The sequence below is a fragment of the Peromyscus californicus genome, unplaced genomic scaffold (assembly GCF_007827085.1).
Source record: "Peromyscus californicus insignis strain IS unplaced genomic scaffold, ASM782708v3 Scaffold_12__1_contigs__length_115047231, whole genome shotgun sequence".
In the NCBI taxonomy this organism is placed as follows: Eukaryota; Metazoa; Chordata; class Mammalia; order Rodentia; family Cricetidae; genus Peromyscus; species Peromyscus californicus.
In genome coordinates this window covers 21,791,222-21,816,142 of record NW_026294413.1, presented here as the reverse complement: position 1 = coordinate 21,816,142, position 24,921 = coordinate 21,791,222, and the positions used below count along the sequence as shown (strand labels likewise).

The 24,921-nt window shown below is 39.5% G+C and overlaps 2 protein-coding genes across 4 annotated transcripts in view; one reads left to right on the top strand and one right to left on the bottom strand.

Moving 5' to 3' along the window:
• The window catches only part of Cln5 (CLN5 intracellular trafficking protein), an 11,283-nt gene extending 4,403 nt beyond the window's left edge, over positions 1-6,880 (top strand). The window contains exon 4 of the mRNA XM_052732552.1: positions 1,719-6,880. Coding sequence (XP_052588512.1) covers positions 1,719-2,227 — 509 coding nt within the window. The 3' untranslated portion in view covers positions 2,228-6,880. The remainder of the gene's footprint in view (positions 1-1,718) is intronic.
• On the bottom strand, positions 6,710-24,921 carry Fbxl3 (F-box and leucine rich repeat protein 3). Of its 3 annotated transcripts, none has more exons than XM_052732556.1 (5): positions 24,531-24,921; positions 20,397-20,745; positions 17,396-17,518; positions 13,940-14,111; positions 6,710-9,191 (listed from the first exon to the last, which is right to left on the bottom strand). In XM_052732556.1, the coding sequence occupies exons 2-5, from the start codon at positions 20,742-20,744 to the stop codon at positions 8,548-8,550; spliced, it is 1,287 nt and encodes a 428-aa protein (XP_052588516.1). In that variant the 5' UTR covers position 20,745; positions 24,531-24,921; the 3' UTR covers positions 6,710-8,547. The 3 variants fall into 3 exon arrangements, with proteins under 3 accessions (XP_052588516.1, XP_052588515.1, XP_052588513.1); XM_052732555.1 differs by having other exon boundaries at positions 24,710-24,732; XM_052732553.1 differs by lacking the exon at positions 24,531-24,921 and adding an exon at positions 24,082-24,106.

Below are 24,921 nucleotides of genomic sequence, written 5' to 3'. Positions count from 1 at the left end.
CAGAAATATATGTTCCAATACATTTCAACCCTGTTGTTTAAGTGTTCATCTGGAAAATTGACAACACAATTGTAATTTTGCATTCTCTGCATTCTGCATTGATTCTTTTATCATGGGAACTTTTTTTGTCAGTCGCTAATTATGTGACCTTGGGTAACATTTACCTTACTGGCCCATTGCCTCTTGTGGAGAATTCAGGGCCTGCTCATACTATGTGTAAACCCTACTTTCTGCATGGTAGTTGTCCACAAAAGCAGAGTGCTGAAATGAACGAGTTATTTGTGATGCTAATTAGCCTTCTATTTGTTAGTTTGTACACAACATGTATTAACTTAAAATGTGTTAACTCCTAATCCAGTGGAGGAGGGTAAGACCTCCCTTGGTTTTCACAGGTAAGGAACTGTTGTTACAGGTTGAGTTTAGCCAGTGACGTTGACTGACACTTGTAGTCACAGAGCTGGATGGAACAGGCCACGTCTACAGTTGAGGTCTTCTAAATGAACCTGCAGTCTTTTAACAAACACCGCTTTTCTAATCTTTCCTTCTGCTTTCTAAAGCAAGGGACCCCAATATCCCCACTATGAAAGCCTTCTCTTTCAGCAATACTCAGTGAGATTTACATCCCAAGCCGGTTCCCACCTTCCTCTCTCCTCACATAAGCTGACAATCATATGAAACAGTGATCGCTCATCTGTAAAATGCTTCCATTTGCTAGAATTTTAAGCTTGTCAATTCATTCTTCATCTTGCCTATGATTAATGCTGTCCCAGGATCTTTTCTGGATGTTATGACAAAGTGTTTGCAAGTCTAGATTTTCCAAGTTGCTTACTAAGAACCATGCCTTCAATTCTAAGGTGGATGTTATAACATTGTAGCTTTATTTCCCTAAAAGTAGAAAAGGCACCCAGTGATTCCCTTGACAGACTTGCTGTTTATATCATGAACCTAGGCTAGTGTTACCCAGGAAAGGTTTGCTGGTAGTGAGATTTGGGGGCCTACATCTGTCGTGTCTCAATGTGCCCAGATGAGGGTTGTACCGTGCAGAAGAGCAGCATTCTCTAAGTATTTGGAGATTCTTCTGATCTGGTGCAAGATGGAGTAGAAGGCTTAGCCACCCAGGAGTCTGTGAAGTCAGTGAATCTCGCAGTCAGTGGCCAGTTTGGTTGACTGGTTAATTTGTGTGGTAGGTAGTCAGCGGTATCCCAGCAACCACAATACAGGGAGAAAAGGGAATAGCTGGTATTCACATAGCTGAGAGGCCACATGTAGCTTAGGCAGGAGCTGCTGCACCTCAGCAGCCATGCCTACTGAGCATCCCATGCTATTTGCCAGTTCATCTGTTTGTCCTCTCCTTACACCGTCTTAGTCTTTCACCTTTCCCTCTTCCAGTTCTTGCCTCCCTTTTCTTGTTTGCTTCTGAATCCAAGACTTGCTGAAAACAGAAACATGGCTACTGCCTATGCGTATTCATACTCTTGACTGTCACTGTGACCACAGCTTAACCGTAGAATTTGAAGAGTTCTATTTATACCCCCATCATGTCTTCTATTTACAATTCAAAGGCCTTGAAGAATGGAAGGAAATGTGGCTAAGCTTGCGTTCCTGCTGTGGGACCCAGGTTTTGAAGTTTTACAGTATTTCTTGTTCATTCATCCTGATCTTAATTGGGTCTCAGAACATTTTATAAGCAGTTGATTTTGTTGCTTTTCTTAAACTAGGAAACACATTTAACAAACTGGCAGAGTGGGTGAAGCAGGACAATGAAACAGGGATTTATTATGAGACGTGGACGGTCCAGGCCAGCCCAGGAAAAGGGGTGGAGACATGGTTTGAATCCTACGACTGTTCGAAATTTGTGTTAAGGACATATGAGAAATTGGCTGAATTTGGAGCAGAATTCAAGAAGATAGAAACAAACTATACAAGAGTATTTCTTTACAGTGGAGAACCTACTTACTTGGGAAATGAAACTTCTATTTTTGGGCCAAAAGGAAACAAGACTCTTGCTTCAGTCATAAAAAAATTTTATGACCCCTTCAAACCACGTTTGTCAACCAAAGAATTTCTGTTGAGTCTCTTGAAAGTTTTTGATTCAGTGATTATGCACAGAGAGTTCTACCTGTTTTATAACTTTGAATATTGGTTCCTACCTATGAAATTCCCCTTTGTCAAAATAACATATGAGGAAATCCCTTTACCTACCAGACACACACTCCCTGACTTGTGACACGTTCACTCCACTGCTCTCTCCAGCCACCCGCACCCATTTTCTTCCAGGGCTGTTTTCACACTTGTGTCTTTTTCCACTTTTCCTCCTTGGGGCAGGAGGGTGACGTGCTCCTTGTTGGAAGTACAGTACACTGACATTTCAAGACTCCTGGAAAGAAGTGGAAACCATCATGGTAGTGGCCAAAGTGAATGCGCTGAGATCTCGATCTTGTGGAGAATTGGTTGATCTCAGCTATGGAGGTCTTTGATCCCAATGCTGACATTTCTGTGGCTACCTTTTCTGGTACAGTAGTGCTGTTTCTTAGTTGAAGGGCTTTTTGGTTATCTAAAGAATAGTTATTTTTATAGTTATTACAACTTTGGGGTCCAGGTCTAGCCAACTACTTTCTATTCACATAACCTTAAAGACTTGTTTGGACTCCACTGCTGGAGCAGTGCCTCTGGACATGGTAAATACAGTATTAAAGAGCAGATTTTCTGGCCACCAATTTAGAATTGGCTAGCAACTAGCTGGCCGCTGGCCATTGTGACATAAGCAACTTAAAACCTGTAGATTTGTGTCTTTGCCTCTAAAATGATTCATCTTCCAGGAATGTGGAGATTGAGGGCACCTATGTTGGCACAGGAAGGGCACACTGAATGCATATAAGGTCTCTGAGGACTGTTGGGATTAAAAAAGCACAAGCTGTCATGATCTTGCCTGCTGTAGATTACAGGCTATCAGTTCCTGTGTCTTGGAATCACTGAGACTTTGAGCTGACAGTACATAGTGCTTCAGTTTTTCAGTACAGGTCATCGGAGTATCTGGCTGCAGACATGGCTGGGTGAAATGTACTTCTGGCTTCCTGTGTGTGCCCTCTGGTTCTTCACCCACTAACAAAGGCTAGCACAGTAGAAGAGGGTACACTTTCCTGGAAAGGATAGGATTTTGTCGAGGACCTTCAATTCACTATGCTTGTATTAGGGGCATTAGACAAGCTCTTAAGGTCCTGTATTTATCAGCCGAACCCATTTTTTTCTTTTGTTCTTTTCCCCATTCATAAAATCACACTAGCACAATGGAAAAAAGTCTATTTAATATGCAAATGTTATTCAATTTCACCTTATATTTAGTGCTTCATGAGAGGTCAATACACTGTTGAGCTGTCATAAAAAGCCTCATCATACATATCTGCTGGCCCAGATGTGTTAAGTCAGGGCTTAGCAATGTTAAGTGACCTGGAATTGTTTTTACTCAGGTTATGCAAAATGATTCACTGGCTGCTTTTCAGCAGTATTCAGATTGTGGCCTTTAGACCAGTATCTGTGCACCAAATGTTACCAGTCTGTTATTTCTGTTCAGTCTAATAAAAACAAAAGACAAAAAAACCAGGGCTTGAACTTTGTATCTTTGATCTTATTGGTCTAGGAATTTACTTTTTGTTGTTTAAAAGTATAAGCCCGGCAAAGTCAGAGTGACCCCAGATCATCATGCATTGCACTGTTCTGCCTACCACAAAGAGGTAACTTGTCCTCATATACAGAGGGAACTGCTTTCCACTGCCTCCAGTTTATCTACTCACTGTTACAGTGCCAAAGCCAACTCAAAAATGTTGCCTCTTTGACTTGATTATCTTCAGAATGTGGTGTAAGAACCTTCACATTACTAAGTAGTAATCTTCACATTACTACCATCCAGTGGCTAAACTCAGGCAACACTACACCACATCGAGTTACTCCCAGCTGCCCTGAGGTGACAAGCAAAGATTCTTGTACGCAGTATGGCATTTTAAATCACAGACTTTGGTTTGTAGCACAGGGGGAAGGGGACATGCACATGGAACTTGACTTCTAAAACAAGGTTCTACTGTGTTAAAAAAAAAAAAAAAAAAGGCATTCTGGGTCTTTGTGGAGATTAGTAAATGAAGAAAAGCCCGTGAAAGTACGATAGAGTGAGGTGGCAATGGCAGAGAGGCGTAATTCACGTGATCTCCCAAGAGTTTATCAAGCTGTGAAATGTATTTGTAAAGTGAAAGACAACTTTGAGGTAGAGATGACTCAGAACATTCTTTGAAATAGTAGTTATCAAAATGATATAGGGAAAATGGAATGTCTGATTTTGAAGGTGGCTTTCTGATTTGCTTCAGGTGGGCTTTAAAACTGCAGGGCCTGAAGCTCATGGTCACAGAAAATCTCTACTGAGTTAGTGGCCTCTGGGTTCTTGTATATAAACCCAAATGCAATTCATAGGCAACAAGAGGATGAGTTTAGAAAGCAGTTTTATTATAGATTGATAGGTGGGAGCTTAAAAGGAGGCAGAGTTCCTGTGTAGCAGGGTAGATGCTGGGAAATGGGATTACATGGAACTGCTGCTAGTCTAAGCTTTTTATTCTAATTGCAGCAGAAACTGGAGGGTGGGGAAGGGAGGAACCAGACAGTTGGCTCAACCATGACATGGTCCAGGCATGCTCATTAAGGAGAGATGGGCCTCTCTTCTCCTATCCCTAGCTTTGGCAAAGTCAGAATTGTGCAGCAGGCCAATGACATTTTCAGATTTTAAGCCAAGGAAAGCATTTACTTTTGGGGTCTCCTAAACTGCCTGGCCAGTTTCTTTCTCGACTGCTCTCATCAAAACTATGAATTGAATTTTATGACCATTTGAGTTATATGTTTCTATTTCTATGTCAGTTCAAGTTACAAATCTGTAGTATTTCAAGAGAATATGTTAAAGGTTAAATATTAGGGATTCAGAATAAATATATCCTCAGCCATAATCTAACATATTAACAGGTAAGTATCTATTGTTGCAGACAGAAGAAAACAGCTAAAACGTGAAATAACTACTATCAGCACTCAGAACTTCTACTCAATAATGGTTCCTTAGAAAAATCAGAAGGAAAAAGTGACAAGTCTCTAATATCTGGGTCAAAGTGCTGAGAGTTATTTATCAGTTTAGTGCTCAGTAAGCTTCATGGGCAGGACATGGCTACTGCATTCACGAATTCACAACACCTGTATTTATCTGCCCTAGATGAGGTGGTAAACATTCCATCATGGATGGGGATGGAGCTCAGGAGGCTACACCCCTTTCTCATAAACTACTGGCAGTTTGCTGGGCAATACGAGTAATTTTTTCCAGTGGTATTGCCACTAATTAGCTGCCCATGCTTCAGTAACCCCCATCCTGCTCATGCATGCATCTCTAATTTAAACTCAGTGGGTCCCAAGAAAAAAAGACATGAAAGTAGAAGAAAAACTTGTTGGGGAGAAGGTTCAGCAAGAGTGGAAGACAGAGTAACCAGGAATGAAAAAGACCAAAATACATTACATATATAGAGGAAATTGTTTAAGAATAAAAATACATTCTTTAGTTTCTCTAAGGTGAAAGTGTGTTTGCTGGTGGTACTGAGTTGAACCTAGGCTCTCACACATAGAAGTGAAGTGTACTACCACTGAGCTATTACATCTTTACAGCCTCCTTTAACTTTCTGAGGTGAGGTCTAAGTTGCCAGGCTGGCCTTTCACTGGAAATGTGAGTGGGCCTTGAACTGCAATCCTCTGGCTTAGCCTTCTAATAGCTTAAAGGTCTGTTGCACCACACCCAGCCAACTTTTTTTTAAACAAACACACTTTTATTCACCAGGTAGCTTCTTGCTGTTCCAAGTGCTTTCAAGAGTTTCTTCCCTGTTAAAACACTTTTAGGTATTTATACTTTGGGGGCTGATTATTAATTTCAGGAATAAGCTTTCAGGCTCTGAGAAATGTTTTCTTAAAGGAGTCTGTGGCCAGCAGACAGGTAGGGCTTTTCTTCTTAATATTAAAACTGGTCTCAAATATAAACAGGTTTTGCACAAATAGGTTGCATTAACTTATTTACTGTTTATCAGGGCCTATTTTTAAGATTTTTTAAAAAAATATATTTAAATAGGTTAGATTACCATACCAAATTGAACCTGTTTTCTGAAACCTACTGAAGATAGTAGATTAAAATAATTTCTATGGTTTAAAAACTATTCTGACTTACATGGATTTCTAATATGGTTGGCTAGGTTAATGGAAACTCTCTAAAAACATTTATTCTTATGTTTTAATCATGTGTGGGTGTCTGGGAGTGTGTATGCCTAAGTGAATGCAGGTGCCCATGAGGCCAGAGCCATCGGACCTCCAGGAACTAGATGGGGTGCTGAAACTGCCAAGAGTATTCACCAGCTTTCAGCCACTGAGCCATCTCCTGGACCCCGAGAGTCACATTTCTAAGTAGAGTGTAGCTTTCATTCTGAATACATGAAGAACCTAGTCCCTATTTTTAATCAGGAATCATTTTCATGGTAAATTTCATAGTTATTAGAGCAAAAAACAAATTCAATGTGCCTAATTTTGTCTCTTCATACGAGCCAGTCTACCATTGTGTTTACTTATCAAATAATAGATGTGAAGCTATAATCATACTTTGTAATGTATGTTTGATTGGTTTTTTTAAAGTTATAAAAATACAACAGCATTAGTAACTATCTTTATTCTCAGATTGATAAAACCTTTAACATGTATTTTACAGTATAAACAAATTAAGTGCTATGCATTTTGCTTATAAAGTGACTTAAAGTATTCAAGCATGTAATTCAATTTGTACAAAAAGTACATTTTCAAATAAAGCTTTGGTTAGTAAAACTGATTATACACTGTCAAATCCATTTTCCAAAGTTGTTAAAAATAAAGTAAAATAAAAAAACATCTAGCACAAGTATTTCCTGTATAGCCAGTTTCTTACTATTTAGTAAGAGGGAAATGTTCTAATAGTTGCTTTTAATGTTGCGCTCTGGTCAGTCTTTTTCTTTTCATCTATATGTGCCTGAAAGAATACCATCACTTTTGAAAAGCATAAATTGTATAGAAAGCCACATTCTGTTTTATTCTCAGGAAGTTCATCTGTTTTTAAGACTGTTAGCTTCCACAACTATCAGGGTACTTTCTAGAAGTCACACTACTCAAGAGAACCATTTCAGGCACTGCAGTACTCTGCTGAGGTAAGTCACTTCTCACTTCTCTCAGGAGACATGTGCCCATAATCCAAGCTCATACAGTATCTGAAAAAAAACTATATATAACCAAAACTTAGTACTTTTTACACTCTACCAAGTCTAGAATTTACCTTTACTCATATGAAAGTAATATGAAAAGCTACATAACTTAAATAATATAAAATACCAGTTTCAACCAAATTAACAATCACAATACTGCAGATATTTTTCTATTAAAATGTTCCAGTTCACTGAGTAATATTTACTCAAAAATTATGAACTTTTATATATATATATATATTCTTTTAAATTTAGTGTTTCTGAACTGTACAGATACTCCTTTTGATTTTAACATTGTATTTATTGTAGCTATGTAATTCCAAAATTAAAGCATAAGCTATCACTAAAATTCACTGTAAATTAATATTCTTTCATGAAAACTGTTCATAAACAATTTATAAAGTTCTACTTTTAATTATTTCAATTTGGTTTTTAAGTAGGATTTTCATTTAAATTGTGTTAATAGTTAAAACTAGTTTAAACAAAGATTTTTAAAAAAGGAGATTAAAGCATTCCTTTACATACAATGCCTCAGGCACCACAAACATTAGTAATATAACAGAAAAGAACTCACATGGTTTAGCATATTACACAGAAAACCTAAGGTTCATACAAAGCTAAATACTACCTCTCTTCTATTCCACTGGTTCATTTAGTTGATCCTGGCTGTGTGCCATCCTTAATAACCACTGCAACATTTATCAGTGTTCTAAGAACTCTGATATTTATATCTTAATTTTCAAAACAGCTTCATAACATCTGAAAACATTCAACCAACTTCTTATGAGCTATATCATACATTTCTCTCACAAAATGCTCACTTTCCTGAGCTATAGTAAACACCTTATAACAGGTGTATTTATAACTGAAGACCCTAAAATGTCAAGTTTACATTTTTTAAAAAAATGCATAGAGAACATTTCAGAAAACCTATTAGTATATTTCTTAGATATTACAATATACAGATTGTTTCCTTCAGACTATGAACAATCTCATTTTCAGAACTGGATATTACTTTCAAATATGAAACATTTTCTTTTAATTTTTAAACATTTGATTGCGATTAGGCTACAAAAAGGAGTTACCTGACCCAAACTGTAGGTCTTCCAACAAACATTCATTATAGGCTCAAAGATACCAAATTTCTGTGCCACAAAATAGTAGAAATTACGTCAGAACTAGAGCAAATAAACTTTTATTATAGTACATTTCCTTAAAATTAAGGTGCTGTTTATTCACCATGCCCTGTATCATGCAATCCTTACCAAGTAGGCATCATGTCTGGAAACCAGACCCTGCCAAGATGCTTAGACACTTCCCAGTGAATCTGCTCCAAACTATACTTTTGGTCAGGAATTAACACTTCCTCCATAATGGATAACTGAGAGAGGCGGCCCCCACACATCTTCACAAACTCAACAAAGGCACTACACGAGACTTCACATTCCCCCAGCCCAATAGCTGACAAATTTTTACAACGTTCTGCAATGCGAATTAACTCTTCATCAAGGGGCCGTAACCCATTGGCACAGACTACCAGTTCTACTAGTCTTGGGCAGGTCATGCCCACACGGCCAAGCACATCTTTGCTTACTGATCTCCCAAAGTAAAGATGAGTGGCAGGTATTTCATAACGAAAGAATGGGTCAAATTCTTCTTCGTATAAAAAAAAATACATCACTAAGTTCACTTTGGGCGAGTGTTTGATGAAGGCATCCCAGCTGCTCTTCTGAATGGTATGAAAATGCGTCTGTCCTGGGTTCTCACTGACAACATCAATGCGCAAATGTTCTAGGCGAACGTGCTTTTCAGAAGACAGTGCAAGCAACAACTCATCACTTAGCAAATGGTAGTTCAGGGCCAGTTCTCGTAAGCCATGACACTGGTCAGCCACACAAAGAATACCTTGGAAGAAAAAAAAGCCCAATTATTTATATGTTTCTGTACAATTTATCTGTTCAAGTGTATATCTAAAATAGCCGTATTTCACTTTTCACCAATTAATGAAATTTTAAAATTTTAGTTGTGATAATGAATTAGAAGACAAGTTACTTACTCGTATTGTTTATAATATGAAACCAATTCTGTATCTTTGTTGCTCATTTATAACTTAGGAAAGCTGTAATTGTCATTTAAAAACTATGCCATAACTAAGTAAGATTTAACCTAGCAATGGACTGTGTCTTTTTTTGGTTTGTTCCTTACCCAGAACTCAATATGCAGCCAAGGTTGGCTTCAAACTCAAAGTCCTTTGGAGTGCAAGCTGCCATAGTGTAAAAAAAAAAAAAACCATAACACTAAACTTACAGTAAGAAAAATTCCACACTCAACTGCAACAGAGACTAAAGGATAGTATTCCAAATTAAAAATGTAATCCTAATATAAACAGAATACTTACAAAGTAAGAAAAATTCCATTAAATGGTTATAGTTTAACTACTAACAGTACTAATAAGTATGTCAAATTTCTAGGAAATATGAAACTATCACTCTTAAATGAGTCAAAAGTAACCATGTTAACGAAAATGTTATGAGCTCTGACCTATAAGGAAAACAATTTCTTAAACAGTTCCCATACTCCAGACATATTCACCTAAACTATTATCCTAGCAACAGATGATTTTACCAAAGATCAATATTTGATCTCCAAAGTGAATTTATAGAAGTCTGCCCCAAAACGTCACTCTAAACTAGTCAACAAACAGCCCATTCAATCCAGTTCTTATGTTTAAAAACAGGTAGGACTAACAACACACACACATTTTCATTACTATTTATTTCACATGTTATGGGAGGTACTAATTATGTTTACCTACAAATATTCAAAATCTAAGGAACTAAACAGTATTTCTAGTTCCAAGTAGAGATAACTAGCTAAAGACAACAAAGCTAGAATGCAAAAACAGACTGCAAGTTCATGCACTTAACTACTGCTTAAGAAATCTAGTCAGGCCCATCAATGAAGTACAACTTTACAGCACTGGATGAAAATGGGGCAATATAATCAGAAAAGGGACAAAGTGACCCACCAAAATAAGACTCAGCACAAGGGGGAGTAAGAGACCTCTTGGTGTCCCTACTTAGTCACTGCAAATTTCTGTTCTAGGATACACTTACTTTGAAGTATGCCCTAGCCACTCCAGACAACCCAACTACGTCTCTGCAACATCAAAAAGCCCAATACAAAGAGAAAACATTCAGAAAACTGCAAAAATGCAAACAAGAGAAACTACTACAGCAGCTGCCACAGTCATAACTCTCAAAACGCCCTTTCCCCTCAAAAATCCACTCCCTCACCTGTGGATCTGGCAAGTGATACCCTGCCTATCATTGTATTGTGCTAGATGATACAACTGGCCTTATGAACTAAATTATATAGATAGTCCTAATCTAATCATGAGCTCTTCTAGAGGCAGTTCACTCTTGGCTAGATACAGAAAAGGAAGTTAAAGAGTCAGAGCACAAATGGGACTCAAAATGTTAACTGCTAGCTTTAAGACAAGCAAGTTTTAGATATTCATGTTAATATTAAATGATTTTTATACATAAACAAGTAAAAATAATAGTGACCATCCACTACTACACAAAACAGTGAGTGAGAAAAGGAGAGGTCAGCTCAACAACCTCAAAAACACAAACTCACCCACAATATGAGAGTAACTGCAAGTGGATTTTTTCCCTGGAGCTTCCAGATCAAAAGTCCAGCCTGATAGACACTGACTTTGGCCGATGACCCTAAGCACAGAAGCCATCTGAGACCTGCCTACAACTCTGCCTTACAAAATTGTGGAACTGATAGGCAGGTATTAGTATAAGCTATTGCATATGTAATTGGCTGTGCAGCCAGAGACAACTAATGCACCACTTATGGACATTTAAATACATAACAGCATGATGACAAACACAAGTCAATAATAAAAAGACAATTTCAAAAATAAGCAAAGCAAAAACCCAAATAGACATTTTTTCCAAGAAGATATACAAATGGCCACTAAGCACATGAAAAAAACTCCTCAAATAGCAGGGCATGGTAGCACATGCTTTAATTCCAGCACTCAGGGAGCAGTGGGAGGTTCATCTCTGAGAGTTCAAGGTTAGCCTAATCTACATATTGACTTCTAGGCCAGCCAAGAAATCTCAGCCAACTGAAAACCTGTCCAAAACAACAACAAAATTATCAAGAAAATGCATCTAGGCATTATAGTTCATGCATGTAATCCTGGGAATTAGGAAGCTGAGGCAGGAGGATCACCATGAGTTGAAAGCTAACCTGGGTTATATAGTGTTTCCAAGAGTGAGAGAGGCCCTGAAAGGGTAGCAGCAGGGATGGGATGGGATGTGTGTGTGTGTGCAAATCAAAACCACAATGATACTAGTACATACCAACTAGGATGGGTATAATAAAAAAGATAAAAAGCATTAGTAAAGATGTACAAAAGAAATGTACAATGGCAATTCTCTACCTTCATCCTGTATTTTGGGTTTCATCATTTTTGCTCTGGAAAATCCTCCCTAACATCTTTGGAACTCCCAGAGTACATCTTTGTCTAATGATTTGCCACCTCTTGTTGCTCTAGTAACCTAACTATCCTAGAACCAGTGTTTGACATGTAGGACAGTTCCTCAAGTAGATAATAGCTACTACATGACTGGGCAACCCTGTTACTAGCTATACACCAAGAGAACCAACATGACCACACAAAGTATGTGAATTTTCATATAAGCAGTATCTGTTTTACTCAAAAGGTAGACAACAACCCAAATTATCCACCAACTGAACAACAATAAATGTGCCATAAACATATAATGGATACTATATAATGGATACATATAATGGATACTACATAGCAACAATAAGGAATAATATTTTAATTGATTACACAATACAAACAAGCTTGAAAACATGCTAAGTAACAGAAACCAGGCAGACAGACACAGATACACAGATAGACAGACAGACAGACACACACACACACACACACACACACACACACACACGAGATACAATTCCATGTATAGGAAATTTGTATAGACAAATTGCAGAAAAAGAAAATGCAATAGGGTGTGATAGCCATGCCTCTTTTTGGTCATAATGATAGTGTTCTAAGATTCATAGTGATGATGATGTATACACTACTCAGTCAGCACACTAAAGGTCAATTTATTTTACATGAATTATAAATTATATGGTTCATAAATCCTTTTTCAATAAAAGTTTTACAATGATGATCTATTGATAAGTAGGTTAAACAATTTTTAAAGAATTTTTCACAAGGCACAGTGTACTGACTACACTGGAAGGTCAAACCAAAGAACTCCAGCTCCTTAGTGCTCACAGCTCATAGGACATGTGAGTGATGAACCAACAAGATAGGTGGAGGCCAGGATACAGAGGACCTTGAACACTATAAAGCTATAGGAGACTGATCTCAGCCTCACAACAGATAATAAAATGTGACCAAGGTCACTAGAAAACAGCTGCCAAAGGCTGCTAGGCCCTCCTCAGTTTCTATTTTGTAATGCTTTCAGTGGTTATCTAGAAGAGGCTGAGACAACTAGGTAAATACAACAGGGGGCCAGCTATTCCTAGCACCAAGACCCTCCTTGTAGGTGATCTTGGAGAACAAAGTGTTCTCCATTCAACAGTGAGTCATTTCTTTGGGGGAATCCCAATCCTTTGTTATGGAAAGAAAGTAAAACAAACACAAACACACACAGAAAGACTTTACTCAACAACACAGCTAAAGACAGGGCGGGATTTCAAAAGTAGGAGGAGTCAGCAATGAAGTGTCAGCAAGTATGAAAATCATGTTTGCACCTACTTTTCAGTACAAATCACTTTCATTTAAATAATTCTACATAAAAGTAGTTGGAAAGACCTTTTATAATGTTATTTCTAAATTTAAGTTTTAAAGAGCATTCTCTCAAAAAGGCAATCAGACTTCCACACACCTCTTCCTCTCTAATACTGAGAATTATGTGACTGTTCTGACCCAAACACCTGGAGCTCAGTTACAGTTAGCAACAAGCAGACCTTAGAGTGTTGCCTTGTGGTTTGAATATGAAATGTCCCTCATAAACTCATATTGGAACATTTGGTCCCCAGCTGTTAGTGCTGGTTTGGAAGGCTATGGAACTTTCAGGATTTGTAAATTTCTGGTTGGCAGAAATAAGCCACTGGGGTAAGGCCTGAGGTTTTAACAGATGGGCCCCATTTCACCTATGCCTCCAAACTGCAGACGATGCAATGAGACCAGCTACCTCCTGCTCCTGTACCTTCCTCACCACACTCACCAGCACCCTCAAACTGGGAGCCAAATTAAGACTCTTCGTTCATCCTTAAGCCACTTTTATCAGATATTCTGCCCCAGCAATGAGTATCTAATAAACTCTCCCTTATTTTATTTATCCACTTTCAAGCACACAGTATACTCAATTTGCTACATAAAATGATTAGAATATAGGATGCAAGTCAGTCTAAGCTAGATTACTGCAGCTATCCTATTGTTATTAGGACTCTGAATATTTTTATGTGGAAGAAGATCCGGTTTGTTAATTCATTTACAAGTTCATTGACAGAATTACTAAACAACCATTTTTAATTTGAAAAACAACATAGTTTACTACAATCTGTCTGGTAAAGACATGACATACCTGCTGGAGAGACATGAGGACAGCTGCTCATTTTCAGCAGCTTGAGTGTGTCACTGTTGTTGGCCACTAGCACTTTAAGGGACGGGTCATCTACTGGGGTGTCATCTATCTTAAGTGAGGACAGGGATTTGGAGTTTACAAACACAACTGTCAGTGCAGAGATAAAGTGAGACTGAAAGACAAAAGATGAAAACACTGTTTCAGTTCTTCAGAAACGACATCTTACAAGGTTTCCTTACCAAACGGCAGGTAGGTAGAGCTCTCTGCACCCTACTAAGGAATTTCAAAACTGTTCAAAGGCAGCACCCCGCACCAAGTTACCAAGTACAGTCAAAGAGGGGACTGATTTCCAACTCTGAGAAAAGCCTTTTGTACCTGTGGAAGAAAATGTCACTTCAAGCCTCAGAATATTTCTAAATCCCAGCATCCTCAGTGAGACCAAAGAGGAAGCTTGGGCCCTGACTGAGTCTCTCAAGCATCCCCACCCCTGGGAGCTAATGTCTGCATACTGCACTACACAGGAAAGAGCACAAACACAGAACCTAGCGTCACACCATCAGGACTGACGTCAATCAACGCAAGGTTGTAACTCAACTGAACCAATTTTAAAACAACCAGAGTAACTGAAAAATCCCAAATTTCTAACTCCTCTCAAAACGTATCTAAAGATTCTCAAGACTTGATTTACTTATAAACATTACAGGTATCTTTTAACTTCTTATATACATCAATCTATTGAACAGATCTATCTGATCAAAAGGAATTCTTATGGAAACAAGAATTACAGCACATTTAAAATTCATGACTTTGAATCAGAGCTGAGATAAGCTATAATCAATGGGCAAATCATTTGGGAGAAGAAAGAGAACAATACACGCTTCCACACGTGTCCAGAGAACCAACTTCACCTGAGCCCACCTGTGTAAGTTCTCCACAGCACTGTCAGAGGACGAAGTCACGCTAACAGACAATGAAGTACAAGGAAGTACCACCTCCTTGGTCACAATCCTTAACTTGCTTTTTCCTTCCTGTGTCTAAACTGATTTCTGAAATTTTGATTAAAAAACCTATGCATTAACATCACAGTATCTTCACATCAAACTCAACTACATCGTCCATGATCGCAGTTCTTTATTAGTAAGCCCATGACCACAGGCTAACTTCTTTCCTCACTGTCCTGATTTAGCTATGGTCACACACATTTCTTTTATTTTCTCTTCTGTTCAGGATAGCCAAAATATAGGAACATCTTATTTCAATCTTTTCTTAAAAAAAAAAAAGGAAGGAAGAAAGAAAAGAAAAGAAAAAGCAAAAGGGGCAATAAGCATCTGAGGCAGTTCCAGCTACATCAACATTTCTTAAATTAGCACTACAAACATGAAAACTGAGAGCCACAGATGATAAAAAAAATCAAATTATATTCAAAATGCTTCATAATATGGTTTATTCTATATATACTGTATCTTAAAAATACATTAAAGTAGGTACATAAAATATCAACTCAGAGCATCTCCTTCCCCATGAGGCTTGAAGAAGATGGCATTACACTGTAACTCATTTCTTAACCAAGGCCCTTGGGCAGCCTCTGGACTGTCTGCAGAAGACTTGGCTTCAACCAAATTTAGAACAGGAGTAAAAGTCCAAAATCTGTGCACAGCTAGAGCCAAATCCCCAAGACTTGACTCTGGTACTTAAAAGTCTTAAATGTTAAACAGATTCTCTGCTCCATCTTCCTTCTTTATTCATGAGAAAGCAATCTATCTCAAAATGTACGTAATTAATGAAACTTAAATCAAATAGAGGTTTTGAAACCACAGTATTTCATTTGGTTCTGCTACTCAATTAGATCAATCACCTACTGGTTATAATTCACATTGAATATTCCTTCCAGAATCACTCTAGTAAAATGAACTGTGAGGTGAGTCTACATTATTTGGGTGCTGGAAAAAAATGGCTCATCAGTTCAGCACACTGGCTGCTCTTCCACAGGACCCAGGTTCAGTTCCCAGCACCCACATGGCAGCTCACAACTCTCTGCAACTCCAGTTTTTGGGATCCAATGTGCTCTTCTGGCCTCCATGGATACAAGGCACATAAATGGTGCCCATACTTACATGCAGGCAAAACACTCAAATACATAGAATAAAAATTAGTAATCTTTTTTTTTTTTAAACTCACACATCCTATTTTACTTTGTGGTATACTTTAAAAAAAGTCTGGGGATGCAGCTCAGTGGTAGAACACTGGTAAGACCATAGGTGTGATTCTCAGCAACACACACAAACACACACACACACACACACACACTACTGGATACTAACCTACTAAGCATTAGCAAACTAGAATGCAGCTTGCTTTTATCAATTAGCCTTTCTCAGAAGGTATTCTGATAATTTTCGGTTTCAAAGAGAAGAGTTGTGGGCTGGTAAGATCGCTCACCTGGTAAAAGAGCACTTGCCACCAGGCCTTACAACCCACGTTCAAACCCTGGAACCCACATGATAGGAGGAGAAGTGACTCCTGTAAGCTGTCCCCTAACTTCCACACGTATGTACACACACCAACTCAATGTAAAAAAAAAAAAAAAAAAGTTTTAAAAAGAATAGTTGTATAGTAGAGACTATTCTTTAATTATGTATAGGACTAACACAAACAGTTAAACCCTCACAAGAATAAATGGTCTGAAATAAAATCTGTAAGATAATTCAAGGTATACTAACATTAACTTTGCTTAAAAATACTCTTTTCAGTACATTTACATGATAAGCAGGCTCTCCTTGCTCAATATTGGCATTCTCTACTTCTGACTTTTCATTGTAACAGCTTGTTATAAGACTCAGAAAGAAGCGTCTGTGGTTCTCTTTTTCCTGATATATTAGTCTGTTTCACTTCTTTCTTTTAGCACTTCCACTACCTAGACAATCTTCTGTAAATTCACTTGTCCTTTAACTGTACCCTTGAAGAACAAAGTAATGCTTACTAGCATATTTTACTGCTGCCGGAGCGATGGCTCAGCAGTTAAAAGTACTTGCTGCTCTTGCAAAGGACTTAGGTTTGATTACCAGGACCCACATGACAGCTCCTAACTGCCTGCAACTCCAGTTCCAGGGGATCTGACACCCTCTTTTGGCCTCACCAGGCATCAGACACACATGAGGTGCACATACATACATGCAAATAGAACACTCATACACATCAAAAAAATTTTTTTGTTTTTTCGAGACTGGGTCTCTCTTATGTAGCAGTCCTGCCTGTCATGGAACCAGCTTAGACCAAGCTGGCCTCTCATTAAAAACTCTTTAAAGGCATATTGCAAATACTGTTTTTAACACTGTAAACAGTAAGCACATCTCCACTACACATACTGCTTTGCCGTCCTCTCACTGTCAATACTAACTATGCTGGGCTTTCACTGGACTCCCCTGCAGAAGGAAATAAAACAAAAGCAGTATATACCTTTGGTAGATCCATAAAGCTTGGCCGGGCAGTTGAAATAAGTCCAAGTGTTTTTAGAGAGCAGTTCACAAGCTGCGATAATATATCACAAGCTGCTTCAGCTGACTCTTTGCTGCTGTCCACCTTAGAAAGAAAACACGTCTTACTCGTGTAATATATTTTATAAAAGCAAGAAATACAGTTATTAATCCAGTGCATTATCATTTAAAGGACATTCATCTTTAATCATCTCTCCTCCATAACCTCAGTCTAATTTTCACAACAGAGTTCATTATAATTCCTATGTATATTTATTTATTCACTGCTGAAAGACTAAGTTGATTTATTTCAAACAACACATGTAAGCAGTGTCTATGATGAACTGTTTCAGGGCCCCTGAAGAAACTAATGTCATTGAGAATTTTCAGATGAATCACACAATCTGAACTTCTTCAGTGTTTGGAATAGAAAGATGCATTAGAGTAAAATAAGGGTGTCCGACTAAACAAGCATCAAATAAACTGAACCAAAATAGAAGTAGCTGCTCTTATATATTCTGCTTAGATATTTCCTGAAGGATAATATGACCAAACACCAACCCCTGAAAGGGATAAAAGTTAGTTTTTCTCTAGACTAAAACTGTTAAATACCATTACTTTTATTTCCAAATAAATTTGTGTTTTACTGCATCCCACAGGACTCTTAAATGCTATCGTGTGTCAAAGTAATGTAACTAATTGTAGTTCCCAGACCACATGGAAATCACCTGAGTACTGAAGACATGCAAACTCGTATGCCTAAACCAAACCATTGTGAGTGGGACCACGCAGGCTCTGCCTTTACATCCCCCTTGGTGAGTCTACTGAACATAGTCTGAGGAGCACTTGTTGGACTAAGAACCCTGACTGTAAGTTTTATTCAGCCTATAGTGTCCACTTAACTATTATCGGGAGAGGCCAGAATAATCCTTGCAATGTGCTTGCTTTCTCAATTAGAAATTACTTCCTCAGACAAATACACCCCTAACAAAAAAGTTAAACTCAAGCACAAATGGTTTTACGAGTTACAGAAGGTGGATAGACTAAACACCAAGGACCCAGCCAACCTACTGCACAGAATGATCTTTATGATCTCCAGCATTTCTTTCTACAGCAGCTGCCATTACAACACTAAGGAAGGTCAAGGCTGACTAAAAGCCAAGGGAAAGCACTGTAGGCTTCCTCTCTGGAGGGGTGGGGAGGAGTTCCTCACTTCTGTTTGCTTGAATCTTATCCCATGTCAAACAAACAACACACTCAATTGGATTTTCAGGTAAATAAACAATAATAATAATAATAATGATGATGATGATGATGATAATTTGTACCAGTGTGTCCCATTGTCTGGGATGCATTTACACTAAAAATTATCAATGAAGTCTAGTAAACTTGAAATTAACTAGGCATCTTTTTTTTTTTTTCTTGAAATAAGGTCTAGCTAAAATCTCTGGCTAGTCTTGAATTCACTACGTAGCCCAGGCTGGTCTTAACCAGTATATCCTGTTTGGTTTATTTTTTTCGTTTCTTTTCTTTTTGGCTATAATTGGCACTCCTATTCCCAGTGACCTAGTACTTTTATGACCAGGTTACTCAGTCACTTGTTACTAAGTACTCCTATCTTAGAAGGATGATGGCATTTAGTGACAGCATGAAGGTCTGTTAAGACCACCGCTTGGTACAGATTTAATCTGGCCCCTTTAGCAAATAGCAAACAGAGGCAGATCCGGCAAGTCTATGCTTTTACTACAGTTTTGGAGGTTTTGTTTTAAACATTTTAAAGAGAGAAGGCCTCACTATATATAGCCCAGGAAGCCTCAAGTTGTTGATTCTCCTCCCTCAGACTCCCCAGTCCTAGAGTAACAGGTGTGAGTCACCACACCTGGCACGTTTTCATCTTTTAACAATAAGTATCAATTGTTAAAGAAAAAAAAATTAGTGTCAGGGATTCAGTAAGCATCCCATATATCTTTATTCATCTCCAAAATACAACTTGATAAACCCTTGTTCTCACACAAGCTACTATGATTTCATATCATACTCTTCAAATCTCAAAATGCCACCTTCCTTCATTCATCTCACCATTACATGAGTTCTTGTATGTCCCTTCTAACACTGAAATGAAGCAAACGGCTCTCTTACATTTTTCCATGCATCCTCTTCGGTTTCCCTTTAAAATGTACTCAAACTACTTAGTTTCTATACCATGTTTAGATTTAAAGTTGTTTTCTTTTATAAATAAAAATGTATCAAAATAAGAAACACTTGCTGGGGAGGGTGTATGCCTTTAATCCCAGCACTCCAGAGGCAGGTAGATCTCTTCTAGAGGCCAGCCTGGTCTACAGTGAGTTCCAGATCAGCCAGGGCTACACAGAGAAACCCTGTCTTGAAAAACAAAATGAAACAAAAGCAATACTCACTAGTAGATAAAGATAGCAAGTAAGTTCTGCTCAATAATCAGGCCCTAATGCAGTGGTTCCCAACCCTCCTAATGCTGCCACACTTTAAGTTCCTCATGTTGTGCTGACCTCCAGTGATAAAATCATTTCACTGCTACTTCCTAACTGTAATTCTGATACTGTTATGAACTGTCATACACATATCTGATAAGGAGGAATCTGATATGTGACTCCCAAAGAGGTCGCAACCCAGAGGCTGAGAACACCGCCATGATGTTTGCTACACATTTTTCTTTCCTCGAATTTGTTGCCAACCAACCGTTCATTTAAAACTTAAAACTTCGCTCAATTTATGCTTACTTAGTGGCTGCTTTTGCTCTTTTAAGTAATTAATTGTAAAGGAGTATTTTAGTTCCAGCAAATATTAAAAATTATTTGCAATGGCTTCTAAGGGTGCAATAATTTTAAAACTTCAAGCATTTTTCCTAAAAAGTCAAATATTTTAACAATATAAGAAGTTGTACTGGTTAGGACATTAAAGCCACGAAAAATGCTTTTACTTTTTAACAGAAGGAGTTAAAGTATTACCTTGAAGCTGACATACTGTAGATGGTTTGAATGCCTTTTAATAATCTGTTTGATCAGCTCTGGATGTGTAGCTTTCAAGTAAGATGTAGCTGGCTGATTCAGTTCAAATTCAAAGCATCTCCACAAGTCAGGCATGTGAAATACCTGATTCCAGTTCCGGCACACTTGTGAAGCATGGGCCCGGTCAAGAAGAGGCAAATACTTAAACACTTGGAGGATAATGTCCTGCAGGAGGTTGCCCCAGTCACAAGGTTGAGAACACTCGTGTGCAGTCCTCAGTTTCTTAGGTTCCTCTGCAGGGCCTTCTTCGGGTGAATCAAGGTCACTATCTCTTCCCCCTCGCTTCATCCTATGTAGAAAAAGCCGTCATTTTTTTCCCATCCTACTTTTAATTACAAATTCATTTTCTGTCACTGAGACGTATTTGTAGTTGGACAGTTAAACAGCAATATGCACAAAGAACTGAACCAACAATTCAAGGAGAATATAAAAATACAATGAAAAGTGCTGGTGGAGATGAATATTCTTGAGGTGATTTCAAACATTTACATTTTAACACTACTTATAACCTAAGTAAACCACAAATTTGTAACTCAAGAGTTGTAGTCAACATCTTAAAGTGACTATAAAAGAGCCTACAGTGATACTTTCCAATTTCTTCAGTTACCCAAAGATAACTATATTTGAGTTCTTAAATCTGAGGGGGACCAAGGTCCCCACAAACCTCTAGAGGATGAAAGGTAAGTAGTCAACACATCTGCACCAAATAGCCCGTGACATGTGCTACTACTGCTACACATATCCAACCTGTGCTTAATGTAAGTAAACCTGGGCTGAGAGTATAGCTCTATGTTAAAGACCTTGTCTTAAATACTCCAGACCTGTGCTCAAACTCAGCAGCATAAAATAGATTAATTAAAGCAGTCTACGTTGACTATGCGTTGTTTTAGCAGGAATGCTGTTTCTTCCCCCAACACATTTCTGTCACTCTTCCTGTCTTTTTCTTTTAAATGACACCTCCATGTCCTTTCTACACATTCTTACCCACTTTATTCCATGTGTTTCTTGGAAAGATGGTCTGCTCATGGCAAAGAGTACTATAAGCTCTAAGACCAAGCTCCCTGGGTTTAATCTTGGCCCCACTTCTCACTTGTTCTATGGCTTTGGGTCAGAGGCTTCAGTTTGTAAAACGGTGATCGTAAGATACAGGGTTCTTCTGAGGAATGAAATATTAGGGCTTTTGAAAGGAGAGCCAATTGATCTCTTGTTTAGAAAAACAGCCCAGAGTGAAAGCCATCACACACCTCAGTAGAAAAGAGTGACCCCCTCACACACACACAATGTGAAGAACAACTTTACTTTCAAATAAGGGGTCAGGGAGTGGTGGTGCAGACAAACACTGGGAAGAGCTCCACTAACTTAGTAAAATAGTTAACAATGGGCCCAAGTGGGATTACGGTTTTTTCCCCAATATGCTTTTTTTTCTTTCTACATTGCATACAATTATTTCTATTCATGATAATGTAATCAAAATTCTAAACGACACATTTTGATTTGTTAGTTGACCAAGTACATTGCACTCTACACTAACATGGACCACTTGCCGGTACTATCTAGGACCTACAATGCTTTGTTTCTAGAGAGCAGGTCTGACAAGGCACTGGTCCAAACAAGACTCAAAAGGATAGCTTGTGACTCCAACTAACTTGTGACAAGTCAGCACATCAGACTGTCTTAATCCTCTGTGCAATGAAGGATGTGCACATGGACAGACTTTCTCATCTAGTAGCTGGCAGAATCTGTGAAGGAGGACTGAGGGCTGGAGAGAGAAACAGGATAGTGGGGGCACAGTGTTCTGTCTCGTCAGTCCAGGAGGCAGTAACAGAAGAACTATCTGTTCTTCACTGCCCCACACCTGACTATTTATTCTTGAGGAGAAAGAGAGTCCAGAAAACAAAATGAGAGAGGTGACAAGATAGCTTTATGGAAGAGTCAAACTTATTTATGAATCTAAAAACAGGTTCTGTAAGTGTGTTTGGAGAAAGGTTAGAATAATCCACAGGGCCATCTTAAAAAAAAAAAAACAACTAATAAAAATGTCCCACTAGAGGTTAACCTGTCATTATGACCCATTTTCCCACTTTAACTTATCCTGAAGGTTTAACTTTAATTTTAGCATTTCAATTTGGGTCAAAGAACAAAGAGGTTGCTACCAAGGACTTAGACTTTATTACCTAAATCTACTCAGATTCAACAAAGAATGAAATAGTGCTCCTACTTCCACACAGGACGCTCTGCTGCTTCTGGAGAAATCTCCTCAAGCCAGAACTTCAAGTAGAAATAGTTCATTTTACTGTCAAGTATACACATTCAAAACCAAAACTAATGGCAGTCTTACAATAATTTAACAATACCCTGTTAATCCTCAACTTATACAATTTTTATTTGAGGCAGGATCTTGGTATGTGAGCCTGGCTGGCCTTGAAATCAGAGATCCACTGCTTCTGCCTCCCAACACAGTCCTATTCTAAATCAAGTGTATTTCAATACAGCTCCAAGTTCGGGAGGGAGTCAGAGAGGACAATATAAAATTATTCAACATTAAGGAACAGTATCCTAAATACTGTTTTTGATCTAAACATGAACTGAATACACAGATCACCAAAGTATATATTAAGTACTTAGTAGTTTATGAACAGCTAAAGTCTATGCACTGTCAAAGGCATTATGAAGTTAATGTCAAAATCTTATGAAGCAATACATAAACAAAAGGCCAAATGCTAAAATGCCCTATGTACTGTTCTCATTTAGCTGTGAAAATAACATTAGTGAATGAACACCTAACAAAATTTGAAATATCATTTTTCAAAGTTGGTTCAAAACTTCCAAAGCTTTTTAACTATCTACACATGAAGCTCTGCTGTATAGAAAGTTGAACAATTCAGAGCACTCACTAGTACACAACTCATTTACAGCAATGGTTTTTACACTGTTTACTGCCAGTGAAGTGAAAGTGCCTTTTATATTAACAGGAGGAAGGAGTGTGGCGGACCAAAACAGGTCAATAAATATCAATGGGATTTTCTAGCACAGAAAACCTGGGCTCTGGCAGTTTTGATTTATTGTGGTGTTTCAGGAACCCAAAGACTACAACCACTGCGGCAAGAATGTTTTCTGGTATTTATATCAAGTGCCAAAGAAGCAATCTAATGAAGGAAGCCTACCAACTAGTTGAGCAGCACCAGGAATTAGTGAGCTAATCAAACATCTCCATACACTGAAACCAAGAGTCCAAGTTTTCTTACTGTCTGAACACTGACATATACTGGGCATGAAGTCATCAAAAGACACTATTAGTACTTGAGCTTTCAGAGGCCGGTTCTGGCATTACATTTTTCATCATGTCCTATGTTTTGCTCTGGACAGAAGGAAACCTAACCCAGAGTCTTTGGCTGAAATACAAGAATTGAACAAAATGAAAGAGATTAACTCTCAGAACGTTGAGCGCACAGTAGGCATACAGATAACCAGGAATGGACATGTAGACAGACAGAACCAGGAGTGGGCAAACAGATAACCCGGACTGGGTTAGAGTTTAGAGTTACAGATATTTTTATAAAGAGTTCGGGGATATTTTAAAAGTTACCCTTTTCACGTAAAAAACAAACAAACTTAAAACACCTGCCTGGGCCACTGGAACAGGCACCAACAGCAACAAAGCGCCTCCCGCTCTCACCTCTGGGCTTGGCGATGCACCGACCCAGCTGCTTCCGGGTGCCGGTCTGCAGCTCAGCCTCGGCGGCTGCACCTACCTAAGTTGGCCAAGTTCTCCACTTGGCCGCTCAGCGTCGGCGCTGCCACCTCCCCGGCCTGGCTTCCTCGGACACTTTTCCTACGCCCTCCCCAGGGCCCCCGGTTATTTCCAGCCCCCGCACCCCACGCTTGCCGAGGGCGAGCCCGGCGGCGCCCGTCACCCGGCCCCGCCACACGCGGCCGCCGCGCCCGCGCGCCCGCGCGCACCACGCCTTGTTGACATGTCCTGGGGTTCCGGTCGCGCCCCGCGCGCGTCCCCCCCGGCCGCCGCCGACCTCCCCGCCCGCTCTCCGGGCTGTGGTTCCCGAACCTCCGCCGTACCTGCTGCCGGGGGCGGCTTCCCCCACACACCACCCCGGGCTGCGCGGGCGGCGGCGGCGGCGGCGGCTCTCACATGAGGCCTCCCGGGGCCTCCTCTCCGCGCTCCCGCCGTCGCGGCCCCCCGCGCTCCGCCCGCATCCGAGACGCTGGTCCCGCGGCGGGCGCCGACGCGGCTCCACCTTTGCGGCTCCGGCCGGCCGGGGACGGGGGGGGGGGTGCTGAAGCTTCCCTTCTCGGTCCCGCGCAGGCTGCGTCCTTCGCCTCGGCACCTCCTCGTCGCCGCCTGAGACGCCCTGGGCGAGCAGCAGCGGCCAACGGCAGCGGTCCGGGAAGCCTCGGCCCAGCTTCAGAACCCAAGATGGCGCCCGGGGCTCGCGGGCGCGCGCTTGGC

Bases quoted from the DNA above. Each gene is read 5' to 3' on its own strand.
- Fbxl3 (XM_052732556.1), bottom strand. From the start codon at position 20,744: ATGAAGCGAGGGGGAAGAGATAGTGACCTTGATTCACCCGAAGAAGGC. The intron at 17,519-20,396 runs GTAATACTTTAA...TTTCTTTCTAAG, and splicing joins TACAGTATGTCAGCTTCAAG to GTGGACAGCAGCAAAGAGTC. The intron at 14,112-17,395 runs GTATATACTGCT...TTTGTCTTTCAG, and splicing joins GCTTTATGGATCTACCAAAG to TCTCACTTTATCTCTGCACT.